The sequence below is a fragment of the Capricornis sumatraensis genome, chromosome 16 (assembly GCF_032405125.1).
Source record: "Capricornis sumatraensis isolate serow.1 chromosome 16, serow.2, whole genome shotgun sequence".
In the NCBI taxonomy this organism is placed as follows: Eukaryota; Metazoa; Chordata; class Mammalia; order Artiodactyla; family Bovidae; genus Capricornis; species Capricornis sumatraensis.
The window spans coordinates 39247685-39263512 of record NC_091084.1 but is presented as its reverse complement, the minus strand read 5'-3'; the positions used below and the strand labels follow the sequence as shown (position 1 = coordinate 39263512).

Genomic DNA, 15828 nt, shown 5'->3' with positions numbered 1-15828 from the left:
AGGCTTCTGACCCCCAGAATTGCAAGATAAAATTATGTTGGTGTGTGGTTACTTGTTTTAGCAGCCATAGAAAACGAATACACCTTACTCACCAAGGCAGAGAAAGGTTGAATAACATGGTCAAGATCAGATGGAAAATGATGATAGAACCAAGATTTGGAATAGGCTGGTCCATGCATTTAGCCATTACGCTATACTGTCTCTTACCTAGGGCCTCTCTTGAGGGAGATACCCTCTGTATTCACAAATAACTGTAGAGGGATCAGTACCCTCTCACTTAGGAGGAATCAGACTTAATTAAAAAATCGTCAGACGGGAACGAATTGGCTTGGGCCAGGGGGAAAACTGTCATCTGGCTCTTGTCTTCTGTCCCCTGATAGCATTGCTACCGTATAGCTAACAAGGTAAACCAGTTGTCCCTAAAATCCCAACTCTGGACTTGACTGTAAGGAGGAACATTGTTCCTCCTTGATCTGCCTCCTCTCTATTACAGTACGTACAGACAAGGATGTTTCAAAGGTGGGGGCTCAAGGCAGGGCCTAATTGGCATTTATTCAAATTGTGCTTAATTGAATACTTCATCTGCACCTCAGAAAACCACATGGGGTAGAGGTTCTGTAAAGAGGAAGTAATTTTCATTAACAGGATCTAAATTAGTCTGACACAAAGACCTGCCTGTGCTGTGACACAGCTAATAATTGCTGTGTAATGAACCTGATGCTGCAGACAGAGGTTTCCTTTTTTATTTTGCCTTTCTTTCCCTTCTTCCCGTCCTTCCTGGCTTCCTTCCTCCCTTCTCTTTTGGTTCTGTATGTCAAGCAACCACCTGTATTCAGCCGCTAGGCTGGTCATGGTTGGAGGATCGCTGTCCCTGTGCTGTAGGAACCGAGGCCGTGCACCCTACTCCTACTCACATCCCAGAGAAGGCCAGTGGAACTGCAGTCTGGCACGGGCTTGGCCTTGTGTCTCCTTCCTCCCAGATGGTGTGCTTTAGGCCTCTTGGGAGCCTTCTGCTTTTGGCTGTGTCTTCTACCTATATTTTTCTTCTACCTCTTTCCCTTAGCCCACAAACACTCATAATCCTGAAAGGGTGAGGGAAAAGAACGTCCAAAGACAAACACTTCTTTAGTCCTATTATCTTTCGAAAATGCAACTAGGAGTTTGTCACTCCCCTCATGAAGTACCTTGTGGTGCAGAGTGACCTTCAGGACAGGTTATGGCGCCTGTCCTGTCCCTCCCCTGGCTACCCTACCCATCATGCTTACATCCAGGCCCCTGGCCAGGTCCAAGCTGGGATGGCTGATATGACAGCCTAAGAAGACATGTCCCTTTCTAAAATGTGTTTAGTGGGGAATGGAGAAGATAGATACTCTATCAATGTGGCATACTTTTCCCTTCCTGTTTAAGAGGTTTGTTATCTGAATTTATTGTCCAGAGTAATATGCCAATATTGAACCAGTTAAAATCTAGATAATACTCTTTGTTAGTCAATACCTTGTTACTATGCATCATCCCGTTTCAGAACTTAAGCTGCCGGAACTGTGTCAGGAGACTGTCAGCTGCTGCCTCCGAGGTGGGGCACGGCCTCCAGTTATACCGTGTGACAGGCTTCGCAGAGAAATAGGCCTCCACCAAGGAAAAGTGTTATTTTATGATTTAATTACTACTTGAGAGTGCTGTCCACTTCCATGGTAGTGGGTGGATTTTCATTTTGCTAAATTTAATGTTAGGCTCAGTGTCAGGAGTGGCATCTGGGTTAACAGGTGCCCCGTTTCCAACATATTCCAGTCGTGTTTGGCACCCTCTACAGTTTGGGGTCTGCAGGAAGTCCCTTCCTGGCCTGTTCCTTAATCCAGTTTTGAGTTCTCTGTGCAACCTTGACTTTGCCAGGGGGTAGGGCTGGGGTGGGCTGTTGGCTGCTCAGCCCAGAAGTTGTAACCAAGGTTCAGTGTTTACCTGGCATCAGCATTCCTTTCCTACAGGCAGAGTCCTTCAGCCATGACTGACAAGCAAGGCTCTGCAGTCCGCAGGCTTGTAAAGTGTAGCGGAGCATGAATCCTCATCAGATTCCATACGATACCTGAAGTTTATGGTGCAATGCTGCCTTTAGTTTCCTTGTCATGATCTCTATCTTAACCTTGGTCTCCATTCATTTCAGGTTGAGAATAGGTGGGGCTTAGTAACAGGGCAAGAACCTGGGGTGGAGGGAACCCAGTCCAAGACAGGGGCTGGCCAGGAACCTGCCAATTCTGTCTGTATTCCAGGAGCTGGGTTCAAAGGGACCCTGCTGAAAGGTGATTGAGGCTCCATCTTCATTCAGGTGATTTTGTTCAGTGGTGTCCTGGGGCCCCTGAGGGCCGTCCCAGGGCCACATGCTGATGAATGGGCATCAGTCACTAGGGAAATATATCTGAGTGCCAGAAGCCTGTGAAGATGGAAGAAAATACCATGGAAGGCTGGGCCAGGTAGACTGTAAGGAGTCATGGGCTAAAGGAAAGCTTTGTAGCCCCTGACTCACCTACCTGTACAGAGTACCTTTGGCTCAGGAGTTCCCATTTTCTTAGCTTCTCAATTCTCTTTTCCAGATTGTGACCATCTTGGCAAACATGTCTGTCCTAGAGCAGTGTGCCTCTGACATTATTCAGGAGAACGGTATGTCTTTTCAGCGGCGTGTGCGCTGTATGGGTTATGTGGCTCTGTGGGACCTTGCGCCTTTGTGTTTGTGTGAAGGCCTCTGTGTAGGTATGTAAATGTGTACACGTGGGTCTCCACATTTGCAAGGGCACATGAATGTGTGCTTATGTGGGCAATGGGCCAATAGGTAAATGTTTGCTTGCTTCCATAGCACTTTGATCTAGTGGGAGGCAGACACGGAACAAAAGATAGGGAATGTCAGGTGCAGAAAGCAAAGCCGGGAAGAAGATAAGGTAAATCCAAGGTAGAAGCATGGCAGCTGCTATTTTAATTAGTGTGGTGAGGAGAAGACAGAGACTTCATTAGGATCCCAAAGTAAAAACCTATGCCCATAAAGGATGCATTCCAACTTTAAATTATTCTCATCATACTGGGTTTGGCCACAGGAGAAAGCTGACAGGTGGGGGGTGGGGGTCACGGCAGATGGATCCCTGGATGCCTCACCTGAGGGCATCTGTTTCCTCTTGTTCCTTTGCTCCCACCTTGCGCTAAGAGTGTCACCATGTCCAGGTGAGGTGCCCAGGAGCTGATCTAAGCGGTCTCTACTGGAAAGCAGATCAGCTGGCGGCCTTGCAGCTGGGAAAGGAGGGGAGAGGGCTTCCTGTGACTGAGAAATAGAGGAGCAATTAGCAACCGGCTGGAAACGAAGAGATGCTAATGAGGAGTGAGCTGGGAGCCTGGACAGCTGCCTCTGCTCCTATTAAGCCCGCTTCTCCCAGGTTGCCTTGCTGTTTTAATACATGTATACATCCCCCATCCCCCTTAGTCTATTGAAAAAATATCTTTTTGTGATAATTTTATGGATTAGGCTAATAATGAGAAACTTTTTTTGGCCGCACTTCATGGCTCTGTTACTTACTAGTTTTGTGACCTCCATTCTTCCATCTGCAAAATGAAACAATAATATCCACCTCACTGGGATGATGTGAGGATTAATATAAAGCTTGTTAGAAGAGGGTCACACACAGAATAAGCTCTGTGCTATGTGTATCTGCTCTTTCAGGAACCAGTGTTCGTCTCATAAGGTTTAAGTGAAGAGAGTTTGATGAACAACTATTTACAAAAGTGGGGCAGAATTTGAGGGTTCAGCAGTGGTGGTAATTCAGCCAGGGGCCACTGGAAGACTGTAGAACTCCTTGGTCTGGAGAGAGCAAGCTTTGTGCTGTGAAAGGCAATCCTCCACTCAAGACACTTGAGACTCTGACATGCCTTGCCCTGAAGCCTGGTGATTTTGCCCCTGTCCTGCCCTGAATTGTGTGTGAATGTTGGTGGATGCATGGGCCCTGCTGGAAGGTCAGGAACTGTGATCACTGGTCACCCTTACACTGGGAGGTGGGCCAGGGCAGTCCAAGCTCATTTTTATCAGTCCAGTTAGTTTTGCTTCTTCCTCAGGGGCTGGGGCTGAACTGGAGAGAATACTGGGGAGGGAACATGGCTTTGGGACCTGCTCTCTAAGCTGTAAAAACCTCTCAACTCTTGGGTGACTCTGTGGCACTGAGCCTGGCTAGAACTTAGAAAATACATTCTGGATTTTTGTTGGTAGCCCCCATTTCATTGCCTCTTATCTTTCTCTAGATAAGATTTACATATATTTAAAGGAGACTTTGTGTTTTACACAATTGTAAGACTTCTCACATGAATATATCCGCATTCATTCATTTGATATTCATTCACAAACCTTTGAGCTGAGCACTATTCTGACACTTAGGAGACACCCATTCAGGAAATGGACAAACATCCTTGTCCCCACAGTGCTCACCCACTCGTATAAGAGAAACTGGTTTTTTTTTTTTTTTTTTGTCAGGTTCCAGGTACAAAACTGGGTTAGGGTTAGGGTTTGGAAAATGACTTCTTTATGGGAACCCTGACCATGAGGTGTCTGTAAAATTTCTTAATTGTGTGGCCCTTCCTGAAGTTGTCATCTTGGTGCCCCCTGTTTATGTCACCGCAGGTCACAGTATATACCCAGGACAATCAGACCACAGCTCTGGTTTCAGGGGAAGGTGGAGAGGTTCTCAGCTGACCAAACTGAAGCCTAAACATCTCAGTCCAATTATTCTACCCTCTTCTAGTCATGAAACCCCTCTAAGACATCTGATCTAGTGATTATCCAGCCTAGGGGTAGGTCACCTCCCACCAGGGAGACCCATTACCCCTGGACCTGTCTCAGATGCAACCAGCATCGGAAGTGAGGCAGTGATGCAGGGTGACCAGTTACCTGAGTTTTCATCCCTAGCTACTTACTGCGTGACCCTGGGCAACAGACTTCGCCTCTCTTTGGGCCTTGAAGGGAATTATAATAAATAGTACTTAGTCTCTGAGGCTGTTAGGAGGTTTTAGGGATCATGCATTTACTGTGTATTTAACAGCATCAGGGATGTAGTAAAAGCTCAGTGATAGCATTAAAAAAAATTTTAAAGGATGTCCTCCAAAGGTCCCTCCCAGGTATAGTGTCTTGGTATGTGGAAGCAGAGACACCCTCAGAGCAGATGGAGCCAGAATGGCCTTGTCCAGGTTCCTCCTGTGGTTGTGGTTGAGACCCCTGAGTCACCCCAACAGCCTTGGCTTGAGCCTGCAACTCCATCCAGCTGGCCCTGCTCAGGCAGCTACCAACTGTTCCTCGCTTTCCACTCAGGGGTCCAACTTATCATGGGGATGCTGTCTGAGAAGCCAAGGTCTGGGACGCCCGCCGAGGTGGCGGCCTGCGAGAGAGTTCAGCAGAAGGCTGCAGTGACCCTGGCCCGTCTTAGCCGAGACCCGGCTGTGGCACGGGAGGCCGTGCGGCTGAGCTGTGAGTGGTGCTGGCCGGGGCAGGGCTGGTGGAGGGGTGGTCCGGGCTGGGAGCAGTCCTGATTGCACAGTGGTGGTGGCGATGGGTGACTCAGAGCAGGGCTGGCTGTGCTGGGAAACGCTGGTGTGGGGCCCCAGGATGTGCCCCAGGTGACCTTCCTTTCCCCTGGGGCTGAAGCTAGAGAGAGGAGAGTCTAGAGAGGTTTAAGCTGGCCAGAGAGTGACTGACTTAGGGGCTTCCTGTTAATGAGGACCTCATTCTTTCATACTCTCATTCATCTCCTCATTCATTCACTCAGTTATTCACCTACTCTTATTTACTTAGCCACTCATTCATTTACTCATGAATTCATCCTTTTGGTCATTCATTCATTACTTCATTTATCCACCACTATTTCATTCATAACTCACTCATTAAATCCCTCACTCATTCCTTCATTCAGTCAGTCCGTCATTTATTTACCCAACAAATGTTTCCAGAGCACCCACTATGCTAGGCTCTGTTCTGAGTGCTGGGCATAAAACACTGGTTATAACCACAACCTGATGACAATGGTTTACAATCTAATGCAGGTAACAGATACAGAAAGAAAAGTTTGCACTTGAATAGCATCAAGTAAGGCTCAAAGGATGTCAAAGGCATGATTGGCACACAGAGGAAGTGGTCTACATTTACCTGGGTGGGGCAAATAATGTTTTAACACAGAAATGAATCCTCAGCTGTAGTTTGAAGAGTTATTCTGGTGTGAAGGCTAAGAAGGAGTGCCCCAGGTAGAGGCAGGAGATGGCAGTGTTCCTGACCATCCAGGCCCTGGAGGACAGCAAGAGGTGGCCCTGGGGCAGCATAGAGTCCTGGCTCCATAGTGACTTTATGGAGAATAAACATCAAGAATCTGTCTGCGCACTTTTTATTACTATCTTATGAGTTTTTCCCTGTTGTTTTTAGAGTTTGAGAGAAGTCATTTTGTATTGAAAAACAAGGTCATTTATTTTACTTTTCTCTGTAAAGGCTTAGGAAATATTAGCCTACTCAATCTGTAGTCTTCTTTAATTTTAGCCACAATATATTTTCTGACTCAAATGGGCAATTGGGGAAGAAAAAGTTACTAAGATGTAAACATTGAGTTTCGCTCTGATAAAGTACCTGCATGGGAAGTTCTTTCTTAGAAGGACCTGCAGTATCTCCTGTGGCTCGTCCCTCTCCACTGTGGGTGAGCTCCATCCTGGCCAGTGTTCTGATGCTCAGGGAAAAGGTTTTGATGCTGCAGCTAATTCTGGGCCTGACCAAGGTTCATTTACACCTAAGGGAGCAGAAAATCTCCCCCACAGACTCCTCAGAGCGGTTTATCCCCCTTCCCTATCAATTGGCGGCCACCTGCCTCTACCCGGCTCCATGCAGAGGGCTGTGGTAAGAGACTGGAACACCTTTGGGTCAGGCCTGGCCACACCCATCCTGACCCAGGTGTGAGGGTCTCCCCATGTCTCTTGCAGGTATGTCCCGCCTCATTGAACTCTGCCGCTCGCCCTCAGAGAGGAACAGCAGCGACGCCGTGCTGGTGGCCTGCCTGGTGAGTTCCCAGTTTCCCCACCTCTTCCTTCCTGGGCTTTGGGGTTGCAGACCAGGGGCCAGGGGATCAGGCTATGCCACGGTTGACTTGGGTACAGGCAACTTATTCTGGGTTTCCACTTTTCTCTTTAAAATGGTAGCAAGAATACTTGTTTCACTAAGTTCATAAGATTGTGATGAAAATTATGCAAGGTCGTATAGGTAAAAGGCAGAGGCCTGGAGAACCTCAATTACACATGTTTAGTAGCTATGAACCTTTGCAGTTCTGGGGGATCTAATAGCAGGTCAAGACCAGAGGGGCTGGCTGGCAGGGTGCCGGGTGGTGTTAGTGATGCTGTGGTGCTTGCAGCATATGGTTGCTAGGGTCTGATGTCTTCTGCCTGTTCCAAAGAGGACACTGTAAGAAAGCCTCCTTTCCTCCTCAGGTAGAGCCCCTCTACTGGTGCTCTTCCAGCTTGTAGCTCCCTTCTTCTTTGTGGAGCAGGACAGGGTAGGACAAAGTATTATTTGGCCTGTCCCCAGGATCTTCACCCAACCAAGCTAGCACATCCTGAGCAGTCCCTACCCAACTTCTTGCTGCTTGGGTCCACCATGAAAGTACCAACGGCACCAGATGGGGAACAGGTGCCTTGTCTCTATAATCCTCCCTGTTAGGCTGCATCAAATCCTAAAGCAGAGCAGCTAGAAGCATCCAGGAGCAGGGAAGCCCATTGTGAAAACCCTTTAACTTCTAGAAGGGGGTGCAAGATCTTTGATTGGCCTTCAAAGACTGTGTAGGAGAAGGGACGGACCTCGAGGTTCTTCAGGCTGTTTCACAATAAAGCCCGTCCTCACTCCATCCTTTTCTTTCAAACGGATCCCATCCCATTTCTGGGAGCTCCTAACAGGCAGAGTGTGGTGGTAGGAATAGCAGGCATTTTAGTCAGACACACCTGTCTTGGTTTTGCCATTAGTGAGCTGTGTAACATTGGGTAGGCCACTAAGTGCTGTAAACTTTATTCAATAAATATTTGCTGAGTGATTATATGGGCCATGTACTCTTCTAGGCTTTGGGGATGACAGATGTGGGGAAAAAAAGAAAAAATCTCAGCTCTGATGGGGCTTTTATTTGGTACATGCAGAACAACCTTCATCTCTTCTGTGCCTTGGGCAAGCTGGTGAAGCTTATGGAACCCTTCTCGGTATTAGTTTTAGTCAGGCATAAAGTAAAATATATAGAATTAAAAGGAAGGCAATCATATTAAAATAATTATTAGGCTATTTAAACAGGTGACATAGTAATAGCAGTTCAGTTCAGTCACTCAGTCGTGTACAACTCTTTGGGACCCCATAGACTGCAGCATGTCAGGCTTCCCTGTCCATCACCAACTCCTGGAACTTGCTCAAACTCATGTCCATCAAGTTGGTGATGCCATCCAACCAAATCATGGATGTTGGAGTTGGACTCATGGAATCTTGACTACCAATGAGCATAAATAATATTGAAAGTACTTCCAAAAACTGTAATGGGATGTGAAATTGTTACTGAACCAAACTTGGGTCCATATGCCCATGGGCAGTAAAGCCATTCACTGACACTGGGTTGTGGAGAAAGAAAGTGCAGTGTTTTTGCAGGTACCAAGTAAGGAGGTCAGGTAACCAGTGCTTAAAAGGCCCAAGCTCCCTAAAGGCTTTCAGGGAAAGTTTTTTCAAGACAGAATAAGGGAGGGGGGTTTGTAGGGTGTGTGATCAACTCATGGACATTCTCCTGATTGGTTGGTGGTTAGGTGATCTGGAGTTGGCATCATTACCCTTCTTATTTCAACTGTTCAAGAGTCAACGTGGGCAGCATAAAGTTAACTTCTTCCACCTGGTGGGGGTTTCAGTATCTGTAAAACAATTCAAAGGACATGGCTCAGAATATTACACACATCCACTGAGGAGAAACTAAAGGCCTCTGACTTTGTTTAATGGCTTAACTATCATCATTTTGTCTTGCTTGACTATTTTCCTTTTCTTTCTGCATTTCTCTTCTCTGATTAAATGTACTCTTTGGAACTCCGGAAAGTCTAGGAGACTAAAGTTTTTCTACAGACAAGAGGCAGGTAGAGGATACGCGGGGAGAGGTGTGCTGTTCCGCAAAGGCTCCATAGGCTTCTGAAAGTGAAAGTGTTAGTTGCTCAGTCATGTCCGACTCTGCGATCTCATGGACTCTGGCCCGCCAGGCTCCTCTGTCCGTGGAATTCTTCAGGCATATTGGAGTGGGTTGCCATTCCTTCTGCTTCTGGATCTTCCCGACCCAGGGTCCTGCTCGGTTACAAAAGTCCCTATGATTCCTGTTGGTGAACAAGTAACAGTTATTGCTGAGACTTCTTGATCTGTCACTGCATTCACAGCTGAAGGAAAGGCTATTTCATTCAATTGGAGGGCAGTGAATGTAAAAATTTTTCATTGCTCTTTTCCCCACAGATCGTAATTCTGTCTGGTCTGCTGAGTACATGGAGAGAGTTAATACCTGCAAATGCATAGTCACTGGTCGCAACGACTGCATCTTCACAACTTGGGTGGCCAGCAGCCGCCTGACACTGAATAAGCCCTAAAGAAATGTTGAGCAGTTATAAAGCTTCATTCAGACATGGGGGCTTATTATGACTCATTTTCCATCTTTATCATTAGGTTGAAAAACAGCGCACAGACGGGCTTGGCCTCTATTTTCCATCACTTGAAGGACTTTCCGGTGGAAAAGGGATTCAATTTCTCCCTTGTGGACAGGTTTTTGGATGCTGAATAGAGGCCCTTCCTCCAGAATCCATCCTTTATGTGGCTGCTGGCCTGATTTTCCTCCTGACAGTTTACAATCAGGACCTTTCCACGAGCAGCCCTTCCCTGGGGCCCCCTTCCCTGTGGCCTGCTGTCTATGTGCTCAGCCCTTTGTAGCCTGGCTCTGACCTCTGAAGACCTCCCACTGCCTACAGGCCCTTTCCAGCTCAGGTCTGAGTGCCCTGAACCACCCTGACACTGAGCTTTGTTGCTTGTCCCAGGCAGATGCCCTCTCTACGGCTCTGCCTATACTCCCTTCAAGGCTCGGATCAAAGCCTTCATGAGGCTCAAATACAGGGAGTACACAGTGTGTACCTGGGCCTTCCTGCTTGGATTTTGTTTTCCCCCGTAGAAAGCAGGCTGTGTTCTCCTGTGTTCTTCGCATTATGAGGGGAGGCCCTTGGAATTCCAAAGGCCTGCCTGATGCTGAAGGTCTTGACTTTTTGCCCAGACCTTCTTGTTTCCAGCCACGCTTTCTCCTCTTATGCCTAATGGCCCAGTCATGCTACCTTGGCTCATGGGAGGGGATCTGTACTTCTCACCCTCTACCCTAGAAGCTTCTCAGGGCTGGGGTTCTTTCCCAGCTCTTGTGTTTCCATAGGACCTTAGGTTTGGTGACTGTTTCTTGCCTGGCTGAGGAACCAATGGACTTGTCTGCCCACCCCCGCTCCCCAGTGTTGGAGGGTGTTCACGATTTGACCCCCAGACAGAGCTCTATGCTGCCTGGCTTGTGAGCTGGGGGCCACTTGGAGCCTGGCCTGATAGGTGGAGTTGGGGGTACCTCTCTTGGCCCTCCCTAAGCCTTCTTCCAGTGCTCTTCAGGTGAAGGGAGAACACCTCACTTATCTCCCACATCTGGAAAAGCAGCCACACAGACTGCCTCTTGCAAACAGAATTGATTTTTCCTTAATGAAGCGGCTGTCAGAGGGCTGCAGGGCTTGTTTAAGACTTGGCTGTTTTCAGACTGTCTGGGAATGAGGTCCTGGGAATATTGGCTATTAACAACCCTCTGAGGAAAGGAGAGGCCAAGGAAAAGGCTTCAGATGGGGAGGGGTCCTTTGAGCTCCTGGACCCTGAGGAGGGGATGCTCTGGGCTCATTTGGGTTCATGTCCTTCTGAGGACCCTGGAACTGGAGGATGTCTATTTGCCCTTGTGGTTTTTTGGGTCTGTCTCTAATTCTCTCGTGTATTTTGTTTTTGCTTTTCTCTCCTTCTAAAGGTTGCCTCCTCCCTTAGGGATGTTGCTCTCTCTTTCTCTGCTCCCCCCATTCTTATTACCCCGAGTCCTCCCCCCTGTCTCGACTCCCTCCTCACCTCCTCCCATGTATCATCCTCCTGTTCCCCGGGTGTGCTCTTTTTTCTCTGACACCATCTCTTTCTCTCTCCGTCTCCCTTTCATGCTTACTCTCTTTTCTATCCAAGTTCATCTATGTCCCTCTTTTTATAGTTCCTTCTCGTTCTGTTTTTCTGATGCTCTTTTTCTCTGTGTGTAATTTCCTCCTTCTACCTCATTTTTTCTTTTCATAGATCTATTTTCTATTTCTTTGTCTTCCTTTTGCTTTATTTTTACCCTTGATAATGTAAAATACATTGATGGCCTCATATTCTTGCATCTGTGGAAGATCCCTGATTCCATTTTTTACAGTGACACCTTGAAGGCAGTGGGGTTATTTCTCCCAGTTAGAGCCAAGAGGAATCGGAAAGGGTAATGGAGTTCAGCCTTTAGCCCTTGGGGACATCATACCCAGGAGAGGCAGGACGCACTAGTTAGAGACAGTATCCTGGGATCTCCCTCCTGGCACCAGTGGCTAAGACTCTGCTCATGAGCAGAGATGCATGGCCCTTATCCTTGATCCAGCTTGAATATGGCAATGCCTGTTAGTCCAATAGACAAGCCATCCTCTCTTTACAGCAACTTGGCAATTTCTCAGCATTAGGTTACCTCTTACGTCTAGATAATGAGCTACATGTTTGCTCTGTACTCAGTATAAGCTAGTGTTTTGGTCTTGCAGCATCCTGCCTGTGTTTAGGTCTGAGGGCCCTGGAATTGGACTACTGTGTGGTCTTGGGAAGGCCAATTTCCCTCTCTGAGTCTTAGTCTCATTTCTAAATTAGAGATCATGATCCTTACCTTGCTGTATCCTGTGGGGATTAAATGCAATACTATGTAGATACTCAGTAAGAGTTTGCATTCCTCCTCCTTTGCTTCTCTGCCATTCCAGAGAGTCTCCTCTCTGTTTTCCAAGGGAAGGGCATCCTTAAACTCCCATCTTGTTCCCTGCTGTATTTAGGTTTGAGAAGAGGGAAAGAATTAATATTCACTGAACACTTAGTGTGCATGGCTTCAGCTAACCAGCAAAGAGGTCTGGGTAGGTACACAGCATACATTTATAGTTTAAACGTTGCTCTAGCAGTAAAACTCAGTTTAATATTTGTTCATTTTTTTTCCCCAGCAAGCATTTATTATTTATTTGAGTCCTGTGGCAAGCCTTGTTCTACCTGCTGTAGATAGAGCAAAAAGTACAGCAGTCTCTGTTTTTGAGGAGCTTGGAGTCTGGTGTGGGAGATAAACACCTAAATAACAATTGCAGTCGAGTGTGAGAAGGTCGAGGTAGACAGGAGAGAGGGATTTTCTCTGCTTCCAGGAATCAGGGAAGGCTTCACAGCAAAGGCGACAGTGGGCCAGGCCTTGCAGGATGAGGACACCTGCTGGGCAGAAAAGCGTGGGTAGGGGTTTCGTGTCAAGAAGAAAATCAGAGTAAGGGCACATGGACATAGAATAGGATGGCATACTCAGGGAAGAGCGTGACACTCAGTATATGGGGACCTGGTTTCACTCTGCTTGCACCTCTTTTTCCTGTTCATCCCCATCTTGGTGGCAGAATTTCCATCTCCTTTAACTTCATGACATTGTTTCTTCTATCTCTTCCCTCCTCTCCACTCCTAATACTTTAGAACCTTGCTGAATTCACGGATGAATGATTAGTCCTTGTTGTTCTAATGTCCCTCTAGGGACCTGGAAATGAGAATATAATTCCACGAATGCTTCTGGCAGTTCTAGTCTCTAAGAGAAACAAATCTTGAACTTAAATATGTCGCTAAATTGACCAAATCCTTAAAATGACAAATCTTCAAAACAATCAGTTTCCTAAGATGACTGAAAAACCAAGATGGCAAGATCATTAAGACCATGAAAACTTTCAGAAGACATCCACCCTAGAGATCAAGGTACCAGTGAAGCAAGATGACTGTGTCATAAGGTTGCTACGGTGACTAAGTGACCAGAAGGACCAGCCCACTAAGGTATCAAGGTGACGATGAGCTCAAATTGGCTGATAAATGAGCCACATACTGAAATGCATCTCTCAGGGAAGTTGCAGGCCTACATGAACCTGAGCAGACCCAGTGTGACCTCTTCTGTTTTCTCATTAGGCTGCTCTGCGTAGACTGGCCGGTGTCTGTCCTGAAGGCCTCCAGGACTCTGACTTCCAGCAGCTGGTCCAGCCCCGGCTTGTGGACTCTTTCTTACTCTGCAGCAACATGGAGGAGAGTTTTGTGTAGCAAGTGTGGGAGACAAAAGACATCCGGCATCATTCTCGAAACCCTATCTGAGTACATTCTTGTGAACGTACCTGATTATATGCCAGCCCTTCACCTCCTTATTTATACTTAATTTATTTTTTATGTGAAATGAACAGAGGGCTAAATGTTCTGGCAACATCATCAGGCAGTCTGTGGCCTTTGGGAGTCTTTTTTTTTTTTAATTTTTTGACTTCTGTGACCTTTTAGTTGCAGATGTTGAAATGCATAATGGCTAATATGACAGATTGTCATGGGTGATTTCACTTCCTCTTGCTTTCTCTACTCTCAGTATATAATCTTGCATCCTTTTAAAAAAATTTTGAGAACCAGAGTATTTTAGCTGCCCAGCAGTTTTTTTAAAAGTTAGATTTGTTCTTTCTAAAATATTGTAAATGAATTTCATAGTTGCACAGACTATACTGGAAGGAAATTCTAGTTTTATTCTTAATAAATGTAATCATATAAAATGTTTCTTGAATTTTCTGATTGTATTATGTCTTAGACTAAGTTCTTGCTCCCCAAAGTTTCATGGCACAAAAACTTTCTCAACTGTTAAAACTGCATAGAAGCTTATATTGTCTTCATAGTTGTGTAAATGGGTCAAGTTCTGAGTGATTTAGTGAGAAAGCAAAAGATTTCCAAAGGCCCAGGAACTCAGTTTCCTTTGGCTTGCTTTTTTTAACCTCATGGTAAATAGTATCCTCAGATGAGGTATTAAGTAATCAAAACTTAACTCATTGACACCAACACAGACATATGGGAAGATCAGTGGAACAGAAGAGAGAGCCCAGAAATAAACTCACATACCTACAGTCAGTCTTTGACAAAGGAGGCAAAAATATACAGTGGAGCAAAGACAGTTTCTTTAATAAGGGCTGCTGGGAAAAACTGGATAGCCACATGTAAAAGAATAAAATTAGAACATTCCCTAATACCATATAAACAACACAGAAATAAAATAAAACACAAAAATAAACCCCAAATGGATTTAAAGACCTAAATGTAAGACTGAATACTATAAAACTCCTAGAGGAAAATACAGGCAGAAAACTCTTTGATGTAAATTGAAGCGATACTTTTTTGGATCTGTCTCCTAGAGTAATGGAAATTAAAACAAAACTAAACAAATGAGACCTAATTAAATTTAAAAGCTTTTGTAAAGCTAAAGAAACCATAAGCAAGGTGAAAAGACAATCTACAGAATGGGAGAAAATATTTGCAAACAATATGATCAACAAGAGATTAATTTCTAAAATATACAAACAACTCATAAAGCTCAATATCAAAAAATATAAACAACCCAATCAAAAAATAGGTAGAAGATCTAAATAGATATTTCTTCAAAGAAGACATATAGATGGTCAGTTGGCACATGAAAATGTGCTCAACATTGCTAATTATTAGAGAAATGCAAATCAAAACTCCAGTGAGGTATCATCTCACACTGGGTAAAATGGCCATCATCAAAAAGTCTACAAATATATGAATGCTGGAGAGGGTGTGGAGAAAAGGGAACCCTCTTACATCGTTGGCGGGAGTGTAAACTGGTGCAGCCACTGTGGAGAGCAGTATGGCCAGTCCTTAAAAAACTAAAATTCGAGTTACTAAACGATCCAGCAGGCCCACTCCTGGGCATATCCAGATGAAACTCTAATTTGAAAAGATACGTGCACCCCAATGTACATTTCAACACTATTCACAATAGCCAAGGCATGGAAGCAACCTAAATGTCTATTGGCAGATGAACCGATAAAGAAGATCTGGTATATATGTAGGAATGGAATATTACTTCTCCATCAAAAGTAATGAGCTAAAGCCATTTGCAGTATTATGTCAAAAGAGCAAGACATATACCATATGGAATTGCTTATATGTCGCATCTAAAAAAAATTGAACTAATTTATAAAACAGAAAGAGACTCATGGACTTCAGAAACAAACTTATGGTTACCAAAGAGCAAATGGAGGAGGAGGGATAAATTAGGATTTGGGGTTTATCTAAATTTGGGATATATTAATTATACACATATACACTTTGCTGTTGTTTAGTCGCTAAGTTGTGTCTGGCTCTGCAACTTCATGGACTACAGCCTACCAGGCTCCTCTGTCCATGGGATTTCCTAGGAATAATACTGGAGTGGGTTGCCATTTCCTTCTCCAGGGGATCTTACCACTACTATATATAAAACAGACAACCAACAAGGACCTACGACTGTACGGCACAGAAAATGAAACTCAGTTTTCTGTAATCACCTATAAAGGAAGAGAATCTGGAAAAGAATGTAAATGTGTATTACTGAATCACTTTGATGTATCGCTGAAGCTGACACAATGATTTACAATGCAGCTGTGGTGATAGCTGTAATTGTAAATCAGTACTATTGTAAATCAATACTA

At 45.3% G+C, this 15828-nt stretch overlaps 1 protein-coding gene across 1 annotated transcript in view; it reads left to right on the top strand.

The window, feature by feature from the left end:
• The window catches only part of INSC (INSC spindle orientation adaptor protein), a 133224-nt gene extending 119813 nt beyond the window's left edge, over nt 1-13411 (top strand). Inside the window, exons 10-13 of the mRNA XM_068988692.1 lie at nt 2586-2652; nt 5330-5485; nt 6976-7052; nt 13283-13411. Coding sequence (XP_068844793.1) covers nt 2586-2652; nt 5330-5485; nt 6976-7052; nt 13283-13411 — 429 coding nt within the window. The remainder of the gene's footprint in view (nt 1-2585; nt 2653-5329; nt 5486-6975; nt 7053-13282) is intronic.
• Nucleotides 13412-15828: the final 2417 nt, after the last annotated feature.